Genomic DNA, 22,135 nt, shown 5'->3' with positions numbered 1-22,135 from the left:
TCAGTGTAGTGCAGTTAGATACATATTGTCTGGCTGATTGTATCAGTGTAGTGCAGTTAGATACATTTTGTCTGGCTGACTGACTTTTGATTATCTCCTGGTACCAGTGTTAACATGGATGACTTGTGATGTCTGTGTACTATTGACATGAGCCTGGAATCCAAAACTGATATGGTGAAATAACAGTTTGGATTCCGGGCCGGGAAAAACAACGTACTCTCTCGGCCGCTCCTCCAAGCCTCAATCCAGTGATCACCACCTTCAGAGGAGAGGATCTGATCTCCAGGTCCAGACCGAAGGACTCTTCCTCACTCCTCCTCAGGACCACCTTGTCGATGGTGCAGTGAGCTGGCTCCTCCCCCGCCAGCTCGCTGCAGGCCTCGCCCTTCTTACAGAGGAGGTTGGGCTTACAACCAGGCCGTCCCAGGGAGTGGCTGGAGGCTAGCGCAGGCTGAGGGGCCAGAGACTGGGAGGATGGGGAGGTCGGACACTCCTCTCCTTTGGTTCTCTGGTTCTGGTTCTGCTGATTGGTTGGCTGGATGGGCGGGGCCTCGATGCTCAGCATACTCTTGACGCGTGTCACAGCCTTGTGTTCCAGCTTAGGGGAGTGCTTGGGCTCCAGGGGGCCCTGAGGGTCCATCCTCACACCCAGGTTACTGGGGCCTGTCGTGGGGAAAGACCCTCCTCCTCCCCCGGGGGTCTGGTGGTGGTCCGACCGGCGGATAGGCATGAAGGGTGATTCTGCGCCGGAGGAAGGAACGAAACCGACCCCTTCCTGTGACTCCAGAGAATTACTATGAAGCAGGACATGTGGGCCTTCACTCTCTTCAGCCAACTCCACTGATGACGTAGAGATCATGATGTCAGAGTCAGCAACCACCCCCATGGCGGTAACACGACCAGCGACCTGGCGGAAGGGCAGGGTAACTAGAAAGAGAGAACGAGAGAGAGAGAGAAAGAGAGAGGGAGCGAATGAAAGGAGAGGGTTTAACACGCGTCCAGATATTGCACAGGAACTGACTTGCTGATCCCAATAAGTCTCATAAAAGACAGAAAACACAACATTTTTGACCAACACGATATCTTCATCATATCCTCACCAGCGTCTTCATCATCGCTGACCTCATCGTCACGGCAGACGACTCGTCTCTGTCGGAGCAGTGGACTGCGGACGGAGCTGCTCCCAGGACTACACATGCTGGGCTGGCGCTGGGTGGTCTCCACTGGCCGGTTCAACACCGGGACACCGGGAGCCTTATCATCTGTTCTGACCTCCACTCCTACACCAGAGGCATCTTTTAACCCTGCCACCAGAGGAAGACAGAGACAGAGATGTCAGGTGAAACTGAACATCAATGGTTTCGGGAAAACAAAATGGTGGTTTACCCAGCTGCTGAATAGATTGATGTATGGTTCTTATAGCTATACTATAACACAACATTAGTAAACTGTTCTCTCTGGTCCTGGCAGTTAAGAGACTAATTTGGGGACTCTCTAGCCCCAGCAGAAGCTACCATCTCCCGGTCGTTCACCCCTCTGGTCATGGCCACTCCATTGCTAAGGGGGTTGCTAGGGACCCTTATCACATCGTGGGGTGAACCAATCACAGGCCTTACCTGGTGGTTTTCAAACCCCCTACTTCTGTCCCTGGACTCAGTCTCCAGCAGGCAGCTCTCTCATGAACCTCTGCCCGGGAACATCACACATTTGGACCGCTCGCCAACCTAACATTTTCCTTCTCCACATGGACAAGCCTTCCGTCTGTCGGTCACTGACCAGTAAAACCCTTATACTAGTCCCCTCTTGTTACGTTGGAGTGTGTCTAAATGTGTGTGTGTGTGTTAATGTGTGTGTGTGTGTGTGTGTGTTAATGTGTGTGTGTGTGTGTTAATGTGTGTGTGTGTGTGTGTTAATGTGTGTGTGTGTGTTAATGTGTGTGTGTTAATGTGTGTGTGTGTGTTAATGTGTGTGTGTGTGTGTTAATGTGTGTGTGTGTGTGTGTGTGTGTTAATGTGTGTGTGTGTGTGTTAATGTGTGTGTGTGTGTGTTAATGTGTGTGTGTGTGTGTGTGTTAATGTGTGTGTGTGTGTTAATGTGTGTGTGTGTGTTAATGTGTGTGTGTGTGTGTGCGTTAATGTGTGTGTGTGCGTTAATGTGTGTGTGTGTGTTAATGTGTGTGTGTGTGTGTGTGTGTATGTGTTAATGTGTGTGTGTGTGTGTGTGTGTGTGTATAATAAAGTGTGTTTTGTAAACTTGTTTCCTACTAGTCATTACCATGAACCGGGACTGTTGTAGCTAGATCTAAACTAGCTACAGGGTAGCCTAGTGGTTCGAGCGTTGGACTAGTAACCGAAAGGTTGCAAGTTCATATCCCCGAGCTGACAAGGTACTAATCTGTCGTTCTGCCCCTGAACAGGCAGTTAACCCACTGTTCCTAGGCCGTCATTGAAAATGAGAATTTGTTCTTAACTGACTTGCCTAGCTATATCTAAACCAGACCAGTTGTACCTATATCTAAACCAGGCCAGTTGTAGCTATATCTAAACCAGGCCAGTTGTAGCTATATCTAAACCAGGACAGTTGTAGCTAGATCTAAACCAGGACAGTTGTAGCTAGATCTAAACCAGGACAGTTGTAGCTAGATCTAAACCAGGACAGTTGTAGCTAGATCTAAACCAGGACAGTTGTAGCTAGATCTAAACCAGGACAGTTGTAGCTAGATCTAAACCAGGACAGTTGTAGCTAGATCTAAACCAGGACAGTTGTAGCTAGATCTAAACCAGGCCAGCTGTAGCTATATCTAAACCAGGACAGCTGTAGCTATATCTAAACCAGGCCAGCTGTAGCTATATCTAAACCAGGCCAGCTGTAGCTATATCTAAACCAGGCCAGTTGTAGCTATATCTAAACCAGGCCAGTTGTAGCTATAGCTAAACCAGGCCAGTTGTAGCTATAGCTAAACCAGGACAGTTGTAGCTATATCTAAACCAGGACAGCAGTAGCTATATCTAAACCAGGACAGCTGTAGCTATATCTAAACCAGGACAGCTGTAGTTAGATCTAAACCAGGACAGCTGTAGCTATATCTAAACCAGGACAGTTGTAGCTAGATCTAAACCAGGACAGTTGTAGCTAGATCTAAACCAGGACAGTTGTAGCTAGATCTAAACCAGGACAGTTGTAGCTAGATCTAAACCAGGACAGTTGTAGCTATATCTAAACCAGGACAGTTGTACCTTGATCTAAACCGGCACCTCTTACTGAGACCACGATCAGTTGTTGGCACTCTTTTTCATATACCATTTGGATGTGGAATAGAGGAAATGGACTGTACCATGTGGCTGAGTGGCGGGGGTGTCGTCTATTGAGGTGTTACAGCTCCTGTGGTGGAGCATGTCGTCATCACTGGATCCCATCGCAGTGGTTTCCGACAGCGACGAATGACTGGTTACTTCCTGGGAAAAGTACTGAGATAGCTCCGCCTCCGAACTCAGAGACCCTTGCTGCTCAGAAAGAGAGAGATTACATTAAAGCCAGAGGAACACCTACATTCGTGTAAGAAGGAGGACTCGAAGCCTTGAGTGTTCCATCTACCCCATTTGTCCTATGAATCTAATGGGAGTCTGAAAGCAAAAGGAACTCTGCTGAAGAGGAAGAATAGTTGAGGTCAAGGTCTTGTCTCAACCCAATATGATTCAGCTGCAAAAACATTGGTGATTCCTAACAATAGTGAATGGATATTGACTGGTGATCGATCGATTGATTGGTTCATGTATTGATAGATCGATTGGATTGATATATTGATTGTTGTGTGTAATGTATCGTACCCTGCTGGCGGGCTCCAGGAACCTCTTCATGGTCCAGCTGAGGGAAGAGCCATCTGCCTGTTTGGCCTTCACTGTGAGGGAGGGGCTCTTCGAGGGCATGCCTAGAGGTCAGAGGAAACAGGTTAGACTAGAATCACATTCACTCAACAACCTGACTCCAACATAGATATCACAACAGACTATGATACCAGGTAAGCACTGCTAAGCGCTGGCGATAAGAAATATAGGTTTGGGGGTGTGTAAGAAATATTTTGGCTATTTTCACAACCAGAATTATGGTCACAGTAGCAAGCGGTGAAACACAACACGTTGTGGGTGTGTCGAGGCCCCTCACTGGCCAATCAGAACGTGTTCCATGGGTAAATATGTGGTTGCTTCAAGTTGTGTATTTCAAATAAAATAAAATCTAATCTAATTTTATTTGTCACATGCGCCGAATACAACAGGTGTAGAACTTAGTGAAATGCTTACTTTACAAGCCCTTAACCAACAATGCTTAAAGAAGTTTTAATTTGAAAAAAATAATAAAAAGTGCTAAAAGTGTAAGGGGTGGTGTGACGTTCGTCATAGGGAGTAGACCAAGATGCAGCGTGGTATGTTTCCATCCTTTATTTTAGAAATTAAAACTTCAAAGAACAAAACAAAACAACCGAACCGTGAAGCGAATAATAATGCTCACTGGCAACTAGACAAGATCCCACAAAGCACAATGGGAAAATGGCTACCTAAATATGATCCCCAATCAGAGACAATGATAAACAGCTGCCTCTGATTGGGAACCATATCAGGCCCCCATAGAAATACAATTCCCCTAGATAACCCACTCTAAATCACAGCCCGACACAACCAACATAGAGAATAAACAGCTCTCTATGGTCAGGGTGGGTAATCGGTGGCAGGAAGTCAGACGCAGGAGAGCAGAACTTGGTAATAGCCGGAGCAGTTTAATAGCAAAACCCACGGCATAAAAATAACAACAATAATCGGGTACAAAAACCCGTCGGGCACCAAACAACGCGTGCACAAGCACTTACAATAAACAATCCCACACAAAGACATGGAGGGGAACAGAGGGTTCAATACGCAACAAATGATTGAGGGAATTGAAACCAGGTGTGAGAAGAAACAAAGACAAAACAAATGGAAAATGAAAAGTGGATCGATGATGGCTAGAAGACTGGCGACGGGGACCGCCGAGAGCCGCACGGACAAGGAGAGGACTCGACTTCGACGGGAGTCGTGACAGAAAGTAACAAATAATTAAACAGTGGCAGTAAAATGAAAAGCTACGGAGTCAATGTGGAGGCTATATACAGGGGGTACCGGTACAGAGTCAATGTGGAGACTATATACAGGGGGTACCGGTACAGAGTCAATGTGGAGACTATATACAGGGGGTACCAGTACAGAGTCAATGTGGAGGCTATATACAGGGGGTACCGGTACAGAGTCAATGTGGAGGCTATATACAGGGGGTACCGGTACAGAGTCAATGTGGAGGCTATATACAGGGGGTACCGGTACAGAGTCAGTGTGGAGGCTATATACAGGGTGTTACGGTACAGAGTCAATGTGGAGTCTATATACAGGGAGACCGGTACAGAGTCAGTGTGGAGGCTATATACAGGGGGTACCGGTACAGAGTCAATGTGGAGGCTATATACAGGGGGTACCGGTACAGAGTCAGTGTGGAGGCTATATACAGAGGGTAAACTGTGTACACATAGGGTTACAAGCCATTAGGAATAACATTCCCACATCACAAATTACTCAGCTTCTGTCCATTGTATTGCTGTACGAGGAAGATTCTCCAGATTCTCTGCAGGTGATATGGCATTATAGGATTAAGTAGTTTGGAGGAGCCTGTCTTTGGTAATCGGAAAAGGGGCGTTATTTGAAAACGGGGATGGATAGCCTACTTGAAAAAGTGAAATGCAGGGACAGTTTGTTAAGAACTTGAGTGAAGACCCAAAAGCGGTTTTAACAGAAAACAGAGTTCTTTAATGAAAATACAGGAATGGCATAAATCCTCTTCCAACGTTGTCAGCGGAACAAAAAGAACGTTAGTATAGTGCAGGATGCTCCTGCCAGGCAGACTCCGACAGGACAGGACAAGGTGGAAGCAAACGAGACGACAGCTTGCTTCTGGCATCAAAAAACACAAACAAGAATCAGACACTGAAAGTAGCAGGAACAGAGAGAGAAATAGAGACCTAATCAGAGGGGGAAGAGAGAACAGGTGGGGAAGAGTGAAAGAGCTAGTTAGGGCAGATGTAGAACAGCTGAGGAATGAGAGACAGAGAAGGTAACCTAAAAAGACCAGCAGAGAGAGAGAATGAAGAGAAAGGACAGGAACAGACATAACAAGACATGACAGTACCCCCACTCACCGAGCGCCTCCTGGCGCACTCGAGGAGGAAACCTGGCGGCAACGGAGGAAATCATCGATCAGCGAACGGTCCAGCACGTCCCGAGAGGGAACCCAACTCCTCTCCTCAGGACCGTACCCCTCCCAATCCACTAGGTACTGATGACCACGGCCCCGAGGGCGCATGTCCAAAATCTTACGAACCCTGTAGATGGGTGCGCCCTCGACAAGGATGGGGGGGGGAGGGACGAGCGGGGCGCGAAGAACGGGCTTAACACAGGAGACATGGAAGACCGGGTGAACGCGACGAAGATAGCGCGGGAGAAGAAGTCGCACTGCGACAGGATTAATGACCTGGGAAATACGGAACGGACCAATGAACCGCGGGGCCAACTTGCGAGAAGCTGTCTTAAGGGGAAGGTTCTGAGTGGAGAGCCATACTCTCTGACCGCAACAATATCTAGGACTCTTGGTCCTACGCTTATTAGCGGCCCTCACAGTCTGCGCCCTATTACGGCAAAGTGCCGACCTGACCCCCTTCCAGGTGCGCTCGCAACGCTGGACAAAAGCCTGAGCGGAGGGGACGCAGGACTCGGCGAGCTGAGATGAGAACAGCGGAGGCTGGTACCCGAGGCTACACTGAAAAGGGGATAGACCGGTAGCAGACGAGGGAAGCGAGTTGTGGGCGTACTCTGCCCAGGGGAGCTGTTCTGACCAAGACGCAGGGTTACGAAAAGAAAGACTGCGTAAAATGCGACCAACAGTCTGATTGGCCCGTTCGGCTTGACCGTTAGACTGGGGATGAAAGCCGGACGAGAGACTGACGGAAGCCCCAATCAAACGGCAAAACTCCCTCCAAAATTGAGACGTGAACTGCGGGCCTCTGTCGGAAACGACGTCAGACGGAAGGCCATGAATTCGGAAAACATTCTCGATAATGATCTGAGCCGTCTCCTTAGCAGAAGGGAGCTTATCGAGAGGAATGAAATGAGCCGCCTTAGAGAATCTATCGACAACCGTAAGAATAACTGTCTTCCCCGCTGATGAAGGCAGTCCGGTGATAAAATCTAAAGCGATGTGAGACCACGGTCGAGAGGGAATGGGAAGCGGTCTGAGACGGCCGGCAGGAGGAGAGTTCCCAGATTTAGTCTGCGCGCAGACCGAACAAGCGGCGACAAATCGACGCGCGTCACGTTCCCGAGTGGGCCACCAGAAACGCTGGCGAATGGAAGCGAGCGTACCCCGAACGCCGGGGTGGCCGGCTAACTTGGCAGAGTGGGCCCACTGAAGAACGGCCGGACGAGTAGGAACGGGAACGAACAGAAGGTTCCTAGGACAAGCTCGCGGCGACGGAGTGTGAGCGAGTGCTTGCTTTACCTGCCTCTCAATTCCCCAGACAGTCAACCCGACAACACGCCCGTCAGGGAGAATCCCCTCGGGGTCGGTGGAGACCTCAGAAGAACTGAAGAGACGAGATAAAGCATCAGGCTTGGTGTTTTTTGAGCCCGGACGATAAGAAATAACAAACTCGGAACGAGCGAAAAACAGAGCCCAACGAGCCTGACGCGCATTAAGTCGTTTGGCTGAACGGATGTACTCAAGGTTCCTATGGTCAGTCCAAACGACAAAAGGAACGGTCGCCCCCTCCAACCACTGTCGCCATTCGCCTAGGGCTAAGCGGATGGCGAGCAGTTCGCGATTACCAACATCATAGTTACGTTCTGACGGCGATAAGCGATGAGAGAAAAACGCGCAAGGATGGACCTTGCCGTCAGAGAGAGAGCGCTGAGAAAGAATGGCTCCCACGCCCACCTCTGACGCGTCAACCTCAACAACAAACTGACTAGAGATGTCAGGTGTAACAAGAATAGGTGCGGATGTAAAACGATTCTTAAGAAGATCAAAAGCTCCCCTGGGCGGAAACGGACCACTTAAAGCACGTCTTAACAGAAGTAAGGGCTGTGAGGGGAGCTGCCACCTGACCGAAATTACGGATGAAACGACGATAGAAATTAGCGAAGCCCAGAAAGCGCTGCAGCTCGACGCGTGACTTAGGAACGGGCCAATCAATGACAGCCTGGACCTTAGCGGGATCCATCTTAATGCCCTCAGCGGAAATAACGGAACCGAGAAAAGGGACAGAGGCGGCATGAAAAATGCACTTCTCAGCCTTCACATAAAGACAGTTCTCCAAAAGGCGCTGGAGGACGCGTCGCACGTGCTGAACATGAATCGAGAGAGACGGAGAAAAAAATCAGGATATCGTCCATGTAAACGAAAACAAAAATGTTCAGCATGTCTCTCAGGACGTCGTTAACTAGTGCCTGAAAGACAGCTGGAGCGTTAACGAGGCCGAAAGGAAGAACCCGGTATTCAAAGTGCCCTAACGGAGTGTTAAACGCCGTCTTCCACTCGTCCCCCTCCCTGATGCGCACGAGATGGTAGGCGTTACGAAGGTCCAATTTGGTGAAAAACCTGGCTCCCTGCAGGATCTCGAAGGCTGAAGACATAAGAGGAAGCGGATAACGATTCTTAACTGTTATGTCATTCAGCCCTCGATAATCCACGCATGGGCGCAGGGACCCGTCCTTCTTCTGAACAAAAAAAAACCCCGCTCCGGCGGGGGAGGAGGAGGAGACTATGGTACCGGCGTCGAGCGAAACCGACAAATAATCCTCGAGAGCCTTACGTTCGGGAGCCGACAGAGAGTATAATCTACCCCGGGGGGAGTAGTTCCCGGAAGGAGATCAATACTACAGTCATACGACCGGTGTGGAGGGAGAGAAGTGGCCTTGGAACGACTGAACACCGTGCGCAGATCGTGATACTCCTCCGGCACCCCTGTCAAATCGCCAGGCTCCTCCTGTGAAGAAGAGACAGAGGAAACAGGAGGGATAGCAGACATTAAACAGGTTACATGACAAGAAACATTCCAGGATAGGATAGTATTACTAGACCAATTAATAGAAGGGTTATGGCGCACTAGCCAGGGATGACCCAAAACAACAGGTGTAAAAGGTGAACGAAAAATTAAAAAAGAAATGGTTTCGCTATGATTACCAGAGACAGTGAGGGTTAAAGGCAGCGTCTCACGCTGAATCTTGGGGAGAGAACTACCATCTAAAGCGAACAAGGCCCTGGGCTCCCCTAACTGTCTGAGAGGAATGTCATGTTCCCGAGCCCAGGTCTCGTCCATAAAACAGCCCTCCGCCCCAGAGTCTATCAAGGCACTGCAGGAAGCAGATGAACCGGGCCAGCGGAGATGGACCGGAAAGGTAGTGCGTGATCCAGAAGGAGAGGCCTGAGTAGTTGCGCTCACCAGTAGCCCTCCTCTTACTGATGAGCTCTGGCTTTTACTGGACATGAGGAGACAAAATGACCAGCGGAGCCGCAGTAGAGACAGAGGCGATTGGTGATTCTCCGTTCCCTCTCCTTGGCCGAGATGCGAATACCCCCCAGCTGCATAGGCTCAGCATCCGAGCCGGCGGAGGAGGGTGGCAGTGATGCGGCAGGTGGCAGTGATGTGGAGAGGGGAGCAACGGAGAACGTGAGCTCCTTTCCACGAGCTCGGCGACGAAGATCAAACCGTCGCTCTATGCGAATAGCGAGAGCTATTAAGGAGTCCAGACTGGAAGGAACCTCCCGGGAGAGGATCTCATCCTTAACCTCGACGTGGAGACCCTCCAGAAAACGAGCGAGCAAAGCCGGCTCGTTCCAGTCACTAGAGACAGCGAGAGTGCGAAACTCAATAGAATAATCCGTTATGGATCTATTCCCCTGACATAGGGAAGACAGGGCCCTGGAAGCCTCCTCGCCAAAAACAGAACGGTCAAAAACCCGTATCATCTCATCCTTAAAGTCCTGATACTGGTTAATACACTCAGCCCTCGCCTCCCAGACTGCCGTGCCCCACTCACGCGCCCGTCCGGTAAGGAGAGAAATGACGTAGGCGATGCGGGCTGCGCTCCTGGAGTAAGTGTTGGGCTGGAGAGAGAACACCACATCACACTGAGTGAGGAATGAGCGGCACTCAGTGGGCTCCCCAGAGTAACACGGCGGGTTGTTGATCCTGGGCTCCGGAGACTCGGAAACCCTGGAAGTGGGCGGTGGATCGAGGTGGAGTTGGTGAACCCGTCTTGTGAGGTCGGAGACTTGGACGGCCAGGGTCTCAACGGCATGTTGAGCAGCAGACAATTCCTCCTCGTGTCTGCCTAGCATCGCTCCCTGGATCTCGACGGCGGAGTGAAAAGGGTCCGGAGCCGCTGGGTCCATTCTTGGTCTGATTCTTCTGTTAAGAACTTGAGTGAAGACCCAAAAGCGGTTTTAACAGAAAACAGAGTTCTTTAATGAAAATACAGGAATGGCATAAATCCTCTTCCAACGTTGTCAGCGGAACAAAAAGAACGTTAGTATAGTGCAGGATGCTCCTGCCAGGCAGACTCCGACAGGACAGGACAAGGTGGAAGCAAACGAGACGACAGCTTGCTTCTGGCATCAAAAAACACAAACAAGAATCAGACACTGAAAGTAGCAGGAACAGAGAGAGAAATAGAGACCTAATCAGAGGGGGAAGAGAGAACAGGTGGGGAAGAGTGAAAGAGCTAGTTAGGGCAGATGTAGAACAGCTGAGGAATGAGAGACAGAGAAGGTAACCTAAAAAGACCAGCAGAGAGAGAGAATGAAGAGAAAGGACAGGAACAGACATAACAAGACATGACACAGTTGAAGTCAGAAGTTTACATACACCTTAGCCAAATACATTTAAACTCAGTTTTTTTCACAATTCCTGACATTTAATCCCAGTAAAAATTCCCTGTTTTCGGTCAGTTAGGATCACCACTTCATTTTAAGAATGTGAAATGTCAGAATAATAGTAGAGAGAATGATTTATTTCAGCTTTTATTTATTTCATCACATTCCAAGTGGGTCAGAAGTTTACATACACTCAATTTGTATTTGGTAGCATTGCCTTTAAATTGTTTAACTTGGATCAAACGTTTCGGGTAGCCTTCCACAAGCTTCCCAAAATAATTTAGGTGAATTTTGGCCCATTCCTCCTGACAGAGCTGGTGTAACTCACAAGGTCCTTTGCTGTTGTTCTGGGATTGATGTGCACTTTTCGCACCAAAGTACATTCATCTCTAGTAGACAGAACGCGTCTCCTTCCTGAGCGGTATGACGGCTGCGTGGTCCCATGGTGTTTATACTTGAGTACTATTGTTTGTACAGATGAACGTGGTACCTTCAGGTGTTTGGAAATTACTCCCAAGGGATGAACCAGACTTGTGGAGGTCTACAATTTTTTATCTGAGGTCTTGGCTGATTTCTTTTTTATTTTCCCATGATGTCAAGCAAAGAGGCACTGAGTTTGAAGGCAGGCCTTGAAATACATCCACAGGTACACCTCCAATTGACTCAAATGATGTCAAATAGCCTATCAGAAGCTTCTAAAGACATGACATAATTTTCTGGAATTTTCCAAGCTGTTTAAAGGCCCAGTCAACTTAGTGTATGTAAACTTCTGACCCACTGGAATTGTGATACATTGAATTATAAGTGAAATAATCTGTCTGTAAACAATTGTTTGAAAAATTACTTTAAAAAGTAGATAAATGTATATAAGCTAACTGACTTGCCAAAACTATAGTTTGTTAACAAGAAATTAGTGGAGTGGTTGAAAAACGAGTTAATGACTCCAAACTACATGCATGTAAACTTCCAACTTCAACTGTATGTGAATTGTGAATAATGAAAATGAGGGCAAAGCTCTCAGTCGACCATTTAATGTTGCCTAAACTATCTGCACTGACTATATCCTGTACTGACACGTCTCAAACTCACTAGACTGTATATACACACTATATACACACTCACTACACTATATATACACACTATATACACACTCACTACACTATATATACACACTAACTACACTATATATACACACTATATACACACTCACTAGACTATATATACACACTAACTACACTATATATACACACACTATATACACACTCACTACACTATATATACACACTAACTACACTATATATACACACTAACTACACTATATATACACACTATATACACACTCACTACACTATATATACACACTAACTACACTATATATACACACTATATACACACTCACTACATTATATATACACACTATATACACACTCACTACACTATATATACACACTATATACACACTCACTACACTATATATACACACTAACTACACTATATATACACACTATATACACACTCACTACACTATATATACACACTATATACACACTCACTAAACTATATATATATATATATATATATATATATATATATATATATATATATATACACTAACTACACTATATATACACACTATATACACACTCACTACACTATATATACACACTATATACACACTCACTACACTATATATACACACTATATACACACTCACTACACTATATATACACACTAACTACACTATATATACACACGATATACACACTCACTACACTATATATATATATATATATATATATATATATATATATATATATATATATATATATATATATATATATATACATACATACACACACACTATATACACACTCACTACACTATATATACACACTAACTACACTATATATACACACTCACTACACTATATATATATACACACTATATACACACTCACTACACTATATATACACACTCACTACACTATATATATATACACACTATATACACACTCACTACACTATATATACACACACTCACTACACTATATATACACACTATATACACACTAACTACACTATATATACACACTAACTACACTATATATACACACTAACTACACTATATATACACACTATATACACACTAACTACACTATATACACACTCACTACACTATATATACACACTAACTACACTATATATACACACTATATACACACTCACTAAACTATATATACACACTATATACACACTCACTACACTATATATACACACTCACTACACTATATATACACACTATATACACACTCACTACACTATATATACACACTCACTACACTATATATACACACTATATACACACTCACTACACTATATATATATATATACACACTATATACACACTCACTACACTATATATACACACTCACTACACTATATATACACACTCACTACACTATATATATACACACTATATACACACTCACGAGACTATATATACACACTATATACACACTCACTTCACTATATATATACACGTATACTATATATCCACACTCATTAGACTGTATATACTATATATAAACCAAAACATTTCTGCAGCATTGAAGGTCCCCAAGAACACAGTGGCCTCTATCATTCTTTTTTTTTTGTTTCTTGAAAAACATTTTTTTTACCCCCTTTTTTTTTACCCCTTCCTAGATTGTAGGATGTTTTATTAATTTATTTGTAAATTATGGTGGAAAATAAGTATTTGGTCAATAACTTTGTTATTGTATATACCCTTTGTTGGCAATGACAGAGGTCAAATGTTTTCTGTAAGTCTTCACAAGGTTTTCACACACTATTGCTGGTCATTTGGCCCATTCCTCCATGCAGATCTCCTCGAGAGCAGTGATGTTTTGGGGCTGTTGCTGGGCAACACGGACATTCAACTCCCTCCAAATATTTTCTATGGGGTTGAGATCTGGAGACTGGCTCGGCCGCTCCAGGACTTTGAAATGCTTCTTATGAAGCCACTCTTTCGTCTTTCGGGGGTGTGTTTGGGATCATTGTCATGCTGAAAGACCCAGCCACGTTTCATCTTCAATGCCCTTGCTGATGGAAGGAGGTTTTCACGATACATGGCCCCATTCATTCTTTCCTTTACACGGATCAGTCGTCCTGGTGCCTTTGCAGAAAAACAGCCCCAAAGCATGATGTTTCCACCCCCATGCTTCACAGTAGGTATGGTGTTCTTTGGATGCAGCTCAGAATTCTTTGTCCTCCAAACACGACGAGTTGAGTTTTTACCAAAAAGTTCTATTTTGGTTTCATCTGACCATATGACATTCTCCCAATCTTCTTCTGGATCATCCAAATGCTCTCTAGCAAACTTCAGACGGGCCTGGACATGTACTGGCTTAAGCAGGGGGACACGTCTGGCACTGCAGGATTTGAGTCCCTGGCGGCATAGTGTGTTACTGATGGTAGGCTTTGTTACTTTGGTCCCAGCTCTCTGCAGGTCATTCACTAGGTCCCCCCGTGTGGTTCTGGGATTTTTGCTCACCGTTCTTGTGATCATTTTGACCCCACAGAGTGAGATCTTGCGTGGAGCCCCAGATCGAGGGAGATTATCAGTGGTCTTGTATGTCTTGTATTTCCTAATAATTGCTCCCACAGTTGATTTCTTCAAACCAAGCTGCTTACCTATTACAGATTCAGGCTTCCCAGCCTGGTGCAGGTCTACAATGTTGTTTCTGGTGTCCTTTGACAGCTCTATGGTCTTGGCCATAGTTGAGTTTGGAGTGTGACTGTTTGAGGTTGTGGACAGGTGTCAAGTTCAAACAGGTGCCATTAATACAGGTAACGAGTGGAGGACAGAGGAGCCTCTAAAAGAAGAAGTTACAGTTCTGTGAGAGCCAGAAATCTTGCTTGTTTGTAGGTGACCAAATACTTATCTTCCACCATAATTTGCAAATAAATTCATTAAAAATCCTACAATGTGATTTTCTGGATGTTTTTTCTCATTTAGTCTGGCATAGTTGAAGTGCACCTATGATGAAAATTACAGGCCTCTCTCATCTTTTTAAGTGGGAGAACTTGTACAATTGGTGGCTGACTAAATACTTTTTCCCCACTGTATCTACCTGAAGTACCTCGTACCTCTGCACATTGATCTGGTACTGGAAGTTCCTGTATATAGCTCCACATTAAATATATATTGATCTGGTACTTCCTGTATATAGCTCTACATTGATCTGGTACTTCCTGTATATAGCTCCACATTGATCTGGTACTTCCTGTATATAGCTCCACATTGATCTGGTACTTCCTGTATATAGCTGTATATAGCTCCACATTGATCTGGTACTTCCTGCATATAGCTCCACATTGATCTGGTACTTCCTGTATATAGCTCCACATTGATCTGGTACTTCCTGTATATAGCTCCACACTGATCTGACACTGGCACCTCATGTGTTCATTATTTTGTACTTAATTGTATTCCTCTTGTGCTCGTTACTATTTTACTTGTTATTATTAATTTCAAACTCTGCATCGTTGGGAAAGGTTCTTAAGCAATAATGTCACTGTAAAGTCCACACCAGTTGTATTGTGATGAATACAATTTGATTCATTTTTTTTTTTTTTACTTTATTGATAGGCTAATTGGCTAATGCATAAAAGAACACACCTATGTGATGCTACAAAGCCAGCTGTTATTATAGGGGAGAGTAAGCTATGCTTGGTTTTTCGTCAAATTAAACGAAATGGGAGGGAAACCATTTTTTAAAAATGTTTCTAAATAGAAGATTCACCGGCACAAAATTCCAGAGCGACAGTCTTTATCTTGGCCAGGTCGCAGTTGTAAATGAGAACTTGTTCTCAACTAGCCTCCCTGGTTAAATAAAGGTAGAAATAAAGGTGAAATAAATAAAAACATGACGAAATGCAAAATTAACGTGTGTTTTAAGACTTGTGCCTCCATAACACCAGCCGAATATAGAGCCCTGAGACTCTTAAAAAAATTATTGACACTCTCTTCATCGATCGAGAGAGAGAGACAGATGTGAGAGAGAAGAGATAAAGAGAAGAAAGAGAGAGAGAGAGAAAGAGAGAGAAAGAGGTGAGAGAGAAGGAGAGAGAGAGAAAGAGGTGAGAGAGAAGGAGAGAGAGCGAGAGAGAAAGAGAGAGAGAAAGAGAGAGAGAGAGGAGAGAGAGAGAGAGAGAGAGAGAGAGAGAGAGAGAAAGGGAGAGAGAAAAAGAGAGAGAGAGAGATAGAAGAAAGACAGAGAGAGATAGAAGAAAGACAGAGAGAGAGAGAGAGAGAGAGAGAGAGAAGACAGAGAGAGAGAGAGAGAGAGAGATAGAAGAAAGACAGAGAGAGAGAGAGAGAGAGAGGGAGAGAGAGAGAGAGAGAGAGAGAGAGAAAGGGAGAGAGAAAAAGAGAGAGAGAGAGATAGAAGAAAGACAGAGAGTGATAGAAGAAAGACAGAGAGAGAGAGGGAGAGAGAGAGAGAAGAAAGACAGAGAGAGAGAGGGTGCGGGGGGGAGAGGGACAGACCTAGAGTTTGAGAGGCGTGTCCGTCCTTACTCAGACTGTCTCTGTGTGAAGACCTAGTGATTACATCATCCATCTCCTGCTCTGAAACCTGGAGGAACAAAACAGAGAGGAACGTTCAGGAGACAGTCATTGAACCACATTCACCACCAGGCCCTAGTCTCACACTAGTGCTGATCAAGGATCATGATTATGGACTAGACGGACCTGATCCTAGATCAGCACTACTCCTATGACACACGGTGTACCTTGTGCAACAGGTGTTTGGTACAATGTAACCATCAGATGTCAATGAAGTCAAGGCCAGTCCAGTCAAGGCCAGTCCAGTCAAGGCCAGTCCAGTCAAGGCCAGTCCAGTCCAGTCAAGGCCAGTCCAGTCCAGTCAAGGCCAGTCCAGTCCAGTCAAGGCCAGTCCAGTCCAGTCCAGTCAAGGCCAGTCCAGGCAAGTCAAGGCCAGTCCAGTCGTCCAGTCAAGGCCAGTCCAGGCAAGGCCAGTCCAGGCAAGGCCAGTCAAGGCCAGTCCAGTCCAGTCCAGTCAAGGCCAGGCCAGTCCAGGCAAGGCCAGGCCAGTCCAGTCCAGTCCAGGCCAGTCCAGGCAAGTCCAGTCAAGGCCAGTCCAGTCCAGTCCAGTCCAGTCCAGTCAAGGCCAGTCCAGTCCAGTCCAGGCCAGGCCAGGCCAGGCCAGTCCAGTCAATGCCAGTCCAGTCCAGTCCAGTCCAGTCCAGTCAAGGCCAGGCCAGTCCAGTCAAGGCCAGTCCAGTCAAGGCCAGTCCAGTCAAGGCAGGCCAGTCAAGGCAGGCCAGTCAAGGCCAGTCCAGTCCAGTCCATTCAAGGCCAGTCCAGTCCAGTCCAGTCAAGGCCAGTCCAGTCAAGGCCAGTCCAGTCCAGTCAAGGCCAGTTCAGTCCAGTCCAGTCCAGTCCAGTCCAGTCAAGGCCAGTCCAGTCAAGGTCAGGCCAGTCCAAACCAGTCCAGCCAAGGCCAGGCCAGTGCAGTAAAGGCCAGTCCAGTCAAGGCCAGTCCAGTCAAGGCCAGTCCAGTCAAGGCCAGGCCAGTCCAGTCCAGTCCAGTCAAGGTCAGGCCAGTCCAGTCAAGGCCAGTCCAGTCCAGTCCAGTCCAGTCAAGGTCAGGCCAGTCCAGTCCAGTCCAGTCAAGGCCAGTCAAGGCCAGTCCAGTCAAGGCCAGTCAAGGCAAGGCCAGTCCAGTCAAGGCCAGTCCAGTCAAGGCCAGTCCAGTCCAGTCCAGTCAAGGTCAGGCCAGTCCAGTCCAGTCCAGTCCAGTCCAGTCAAGGCCAGTCCAGTCAAGGCAAGGCCAGTCCAGTCAAGGCCAGTCCAGTCAAGGCAAGGCCAGTCCAGACAAGGCCAGGCCAGTCCAGTCCAAAGGACTAACAGAGGAATGTCAGCTGGCATCACCACAATATAATGTTCTGGATTATAAAAGGCTCGATCATTTAATTAGATAACCCAAAATGGATAGGTTTTAGAAGAGAAACTAAACTCTAACAACGGAACAACACTTCAATTTGTAATGTTAAGAAATATAAAATGTTTTTTTGATGTAGCTTGGTAGGAGCATAACTAACTAGCTCTAGTAGCTAACAGAAACCCTGCTCAGTGTTCACCGCCCAACACCCAACTACAGTCCTTTAAAAAGTAATGACATCCATAATCACTCTATCTTTCAGTTAAATACACCCATTACATTTAACAAAAACAAACCACAATGCTGCAGTAATTGCAGGGTTCTGACTCTGTAGCTAGAGAGCTCTTCGATACAGGTTGTATCCCATAATGCACCCTATTCCATACATAATGCACTACTTTTGATAAGGGCCCCGGTCAAAATTAGTGCACTACATAGGGAATAGGGTGCCATTTGGGACACACTTGTGTTTTGCCTTCTTTGGATTGCAGCATTAAAATGCTTTTGAGTCTTCCTTTGCTTTCCCAGGCAGGCCAGTGCTGGAGGAGTCAACAGCATCTGATCAGCCTGACAAACATTAACATGCTGGATGAATTAACAGCATCTGATCAGCCAACTGCAGGGGTCTGGACAGTGCCTCTCTCTCTCTCCCCCTATCTCTCTCTCTCTCTCTCTCTTTCTCTCCCTCAGAATCTCTCTTTCTCCCCCCCTCTCTCTCTTTCTCCCCCCTCTGTCTCTCTCTCTCCCCCCCTCTGTCTCTCTCTCTCCCCCCTCTCTGTCTCTCTCTCTCCCCCCCTCTCTCTCTCTCTCTCCCCCCCCTCTCTCTCTCTCTCTCCACCCCTCTGTCTCTCTTCTCCCCCCTCTCTCTCTCTCTCTCCCTCTGTCTCTCTTTCTCCCCCTCTGTCTCTCTTTCTCCCCCTCTCTCTCTTTCCCCCCCTCTCTCTCCCCCTCTCTCTCTTTCTCTCCCCCCCCTCTCTCTCTCTCTCTCTCACTCTCCCCCTCTGTCTCTCTTTCTCCCCCTCTGTCTCTCTTTCTCCCCCCCCCCTCTCTCTCTCTCTCCCTCTCTCTCTCTTTCTCCCCCCTCTCTCTCTTCTCCCCCCCTCTCTCTCTCCCCCTCTGTCTCTCTTTCTCCCCCCCCCCTCTCTCTCTCTCTCTCTCTTTCTCTTTCTCCCCCTCTGTCTCTCTTTCTCCCCCCCCTCTCTCTTTCTCCCCCTCTTTCTCTGACTCTCTCTCTCTCTCTATCTCTCTCTCTCTATCCCCCTCTCTATCCCCCTCTCTCTCTTAGCAGAGGCCACTTCCTCTTCAGCTCACCATAAAAATGCTGTTCCCGCTCGGCTCCCGTCAGCTGGTCTACAGCAACCTATCAGCTGGCAGCTTGTTAGCTTGCCCCCCCCCCCCAAATGCCCCCTTCATGTCTGTCTGGTTCAACTGTGTCTGTGTGCCTGTTTCTTGACTCGAGGTAGAAGTTGCCACTAACCAACAGATCTAGAATCAGATCTGCCCTTACCGATCTTTACCATACTGTATATGGGATAAAGGAGCATCTGACAGTGGACTAGTTTTTAGAGATCCTACAGGGGTTCATTGGGGATTTAAGGTAGGTCTCCACACGTCTGTTCGATGAGACAACATGAACCAATAGTGTCAAACAACATGGTGTTGATACGAGCCTAATGAAATCTGTCAAACCTTTGTTCAGAGATCAGAGAGACGCCCAGTCTGAGAACATGTAATACAATCTAGTAGCAGATCTAAGACATGTCTCTGATTTCCGGAAGGGAGATTCACGAGGGTATCAGCTTGTACTGTGGGTTATTGTCAGTGGAGTGTTTAAGGTAAAGGGACCCTTTGTCTGCCTACAGGAAAACACATATGTCTCTCTGTGAGTAAAGTCCAGTACAGGTAATATAACACGTCATGTCTGGGACGCACTGCAGGACTAGAGAATCTGGTTAAAACACGTCAAGGACAGAGAGAACGCAGACTCGGTGGTTCGGTGTTGGTTAAGCGCTCAACGTCTTTAGAAATATAACCCAGGTAAGACAATGAGCTGTCACTGATGTTGAGCTGTTGACTGTTTCAACGGTTCATTGACACAAAGTTGTACAGGTAGCAGGACAGGAATCTCTGCCATCCCTGTCTCTTTCCCTCTTTCTCACTCTCTCTGCCATCCCTGTCTCTTTCCCTCTTTCTCACTCTCTCTGCCATCCCTGTCTCTTTCCCTCTTTCTCACTCTCTCTGCCATCCCTGTCTCTTTCCCTCTTTCTCACTCTCTCTGCCATCCCTGTCTCTTTCCCTCTTTCTCACTCTCTCTGCCATCCCTCTCTTTCCCTCTTTCCCTCTTTCTCACTCTCTCTGCCATCCCTCTCTTTCCCTCTTTCCCTCTTTCTCACTCTCTCTGCCATCCCTGTCTCTTTCCCTCTTTCTCACTCTCTCTGCCATCCCTGTCTCTTTCCCTCTTTCTCACTCTCTCTCTGCCATCCCTGTCTCTTTCCCTCTCTCTCTGCCATCCCTGTCTCTTTCCCTCTTTCTCACTCTCTCTGCCATCCCTCTCTTTCCCTCTTTCCCTCTTTCTCACTCTCTCTGCCATCCCTCTCTTTCCCTCTTTCCCTCTTTCTCACTCTCTCTGCCATCCCTGTCTCTTTCCCTCTTTCTCACTCTCTCTGCCATCCCTGTCTCTTTCCCTCTTTCTCACTCAATTCAATTCAATTCAATTCAAGGGGCTTTATTGGCATGGGAAACATATGTTAACATTGCCAAAGCAAGTAAGGTATATAATATATAAAGTGAAATAAACAATAAAAATTAACAGTAGACATCACACATACAGAAGTTTCAAAACAATAAAGACATTACAAATGTCATATTATATATATATATACAGTGTTTTTACAATGTGCAAATGGTAAAGGACACAAGATAAAATAAATAAGCATAGATATGTGTTGTATTTACAATGGTGCGTGTTCTTCACTGGTTGCCCTTTTCTCGTGGCAACAGGTCACAAATCTTGCTGCTCTGATGGCACACTGTGGAATTTCACCCAGTAGATATGGGAGTTTTTCAAAATTGGATTTGTTTTCGAATTCTTTGTGGATCTGTGTAATCTGAGGGAAATATGTCTCTCTAATATGGTCATACATTGGGCAGGAGGTTAGGAAGTGCAGCTCAGTTTCCACCTCATTTTGTGGGCAGTGAGCACATAGCCTGTCTTCCCTTGAGAGCCATGTCTGCCTACGGCGGCCCTTCTCAATAGCAAGGCTATGCTCGCTGAGTCTGTACATAGTCAAAGCTTTCCTTAATTTTTGGTCAGTCACAGTGGTCAGGTATTCTGCCGCTGTGTACTCTCTGTGTAGGGCCAAATAGCATTCTAGTTTGCTCTGTTTTTTTGTTAATTCTTTCCAATGTGTCAAGTAATTATCTTTTTGTTTTCTCATGATTTGGTTGGGTCTAATTGTGCTGCTGTCATGGGGATCTGTAGGGTGCGTTTGTGAACAGAGCCCCAGGACCAGCTTGCTTAGGGGACTCTTCTCCAGGTTCATCTCTCTGTAGGTGATGGCTTTGTTGTGGAAGGTTTGGGAATCGCTTTCTTTTAGGTGGTTATAGAATTTAACTGCTCTTTTCTGGATTTTGATAATTAGTGGGTATCGGCCTAATTCTGCTCTGCATGCATTATTTGGTGTTCTACGTTGTACACTGAGGATATTTTTGCAGAATTCTGCGTGCAGAGTCTCAATTTGGTGTTTGTCCCATTTTGTGAAGTCTTGGTTGGTGAGTGGACCCCAGACCTCACAACCATAAAGGGCAATGGGCTCTATGACTGATTCAAGTATTTTTAGCCAAATCCTAATTGGTATGTTGAAATTTATGTTCCTTTTGATGGCATAGAATGCCCTTCTTGCCTTGTCTCTCAGATCGTTCACAGCTTTGTGGAAGTTACCTGTGGCGCTGATGTTTAGGCCAAGGTATGTATAGTTTTTTGTGTGCTCTAGGGCAACAGTGTCTAGATGGAATTTGTATTTGTGGTCCTGGTGACTGGACCTTTTTTGGAACACCATTATTTTGGTCTTACTGAGATTTACTGTCAGGGCCCAGGTCTGACAGAATCTGTGCATAAGATCTAGGTGCTGCTGTAGGCCCTCCTTGGTTGGTGACAGAAGCACCAGATCATCAGCAAACAGCAGACATTTGACTTCAGATTCTAGTAGGGTGAGGCCGGGTGCT

The 22,135-nt window shown here is 46.3% G+C and overlaps 1 protein-coding gene across 1 annotated transcript in view; it reads right to left on the bottom strand.

The window, feature by feature from the left end:
- LOC135513697 (PDZ domain-containing protein 2-like) overlaps positions 1-22,135 on the bottom strand; it is a 230,329-nt gene that overhangs the window by 33,968 nt on the left and 174,226 nt on the right. The window contains exons 14-18 of the mRNA XM_064936570.1: positions 16,495-16,582; positions 3,828-3,928; positions 3,335-3,503; positions 1,101-1,304; positions 218-927 (exon numbers count right to left, since the gene is read on the bottom strand). Coding sequence (XP_064792642.1) covers positions 218-927; positions 1,101-1,304; positions 3,335-3,503; positions 3,828-3,928; positions 16,495-16,582 — 1,272 coding nt within the window. The remainder of the gene's footprint in view (positions 1-217; positions 928-1,100; positions 1,305-3,334; positions 3,504-3,827; positions 3,929-16,494; positions 16,583-22,135) is intronic.

Source organism: Oncorhynchus masou, chromosome 25, assembly GCF_036934945.1.
Source record: "Oncorhynchus masou masou isolate Uvic2021 chromosome 25, UVic_Omas_1.1, whole genome shotgun sequence".
NCBI lineage: Eukaryota > Metazoa > Chordata > Actinopteri > Salmoniformes > Salmonidae > Oncorhynchus > Oncorhynchus masou.
Note: the sequence above shows the minus strand (reverse complement) of the source record. Positions and strands in the feature narration are given on the sequence as shown.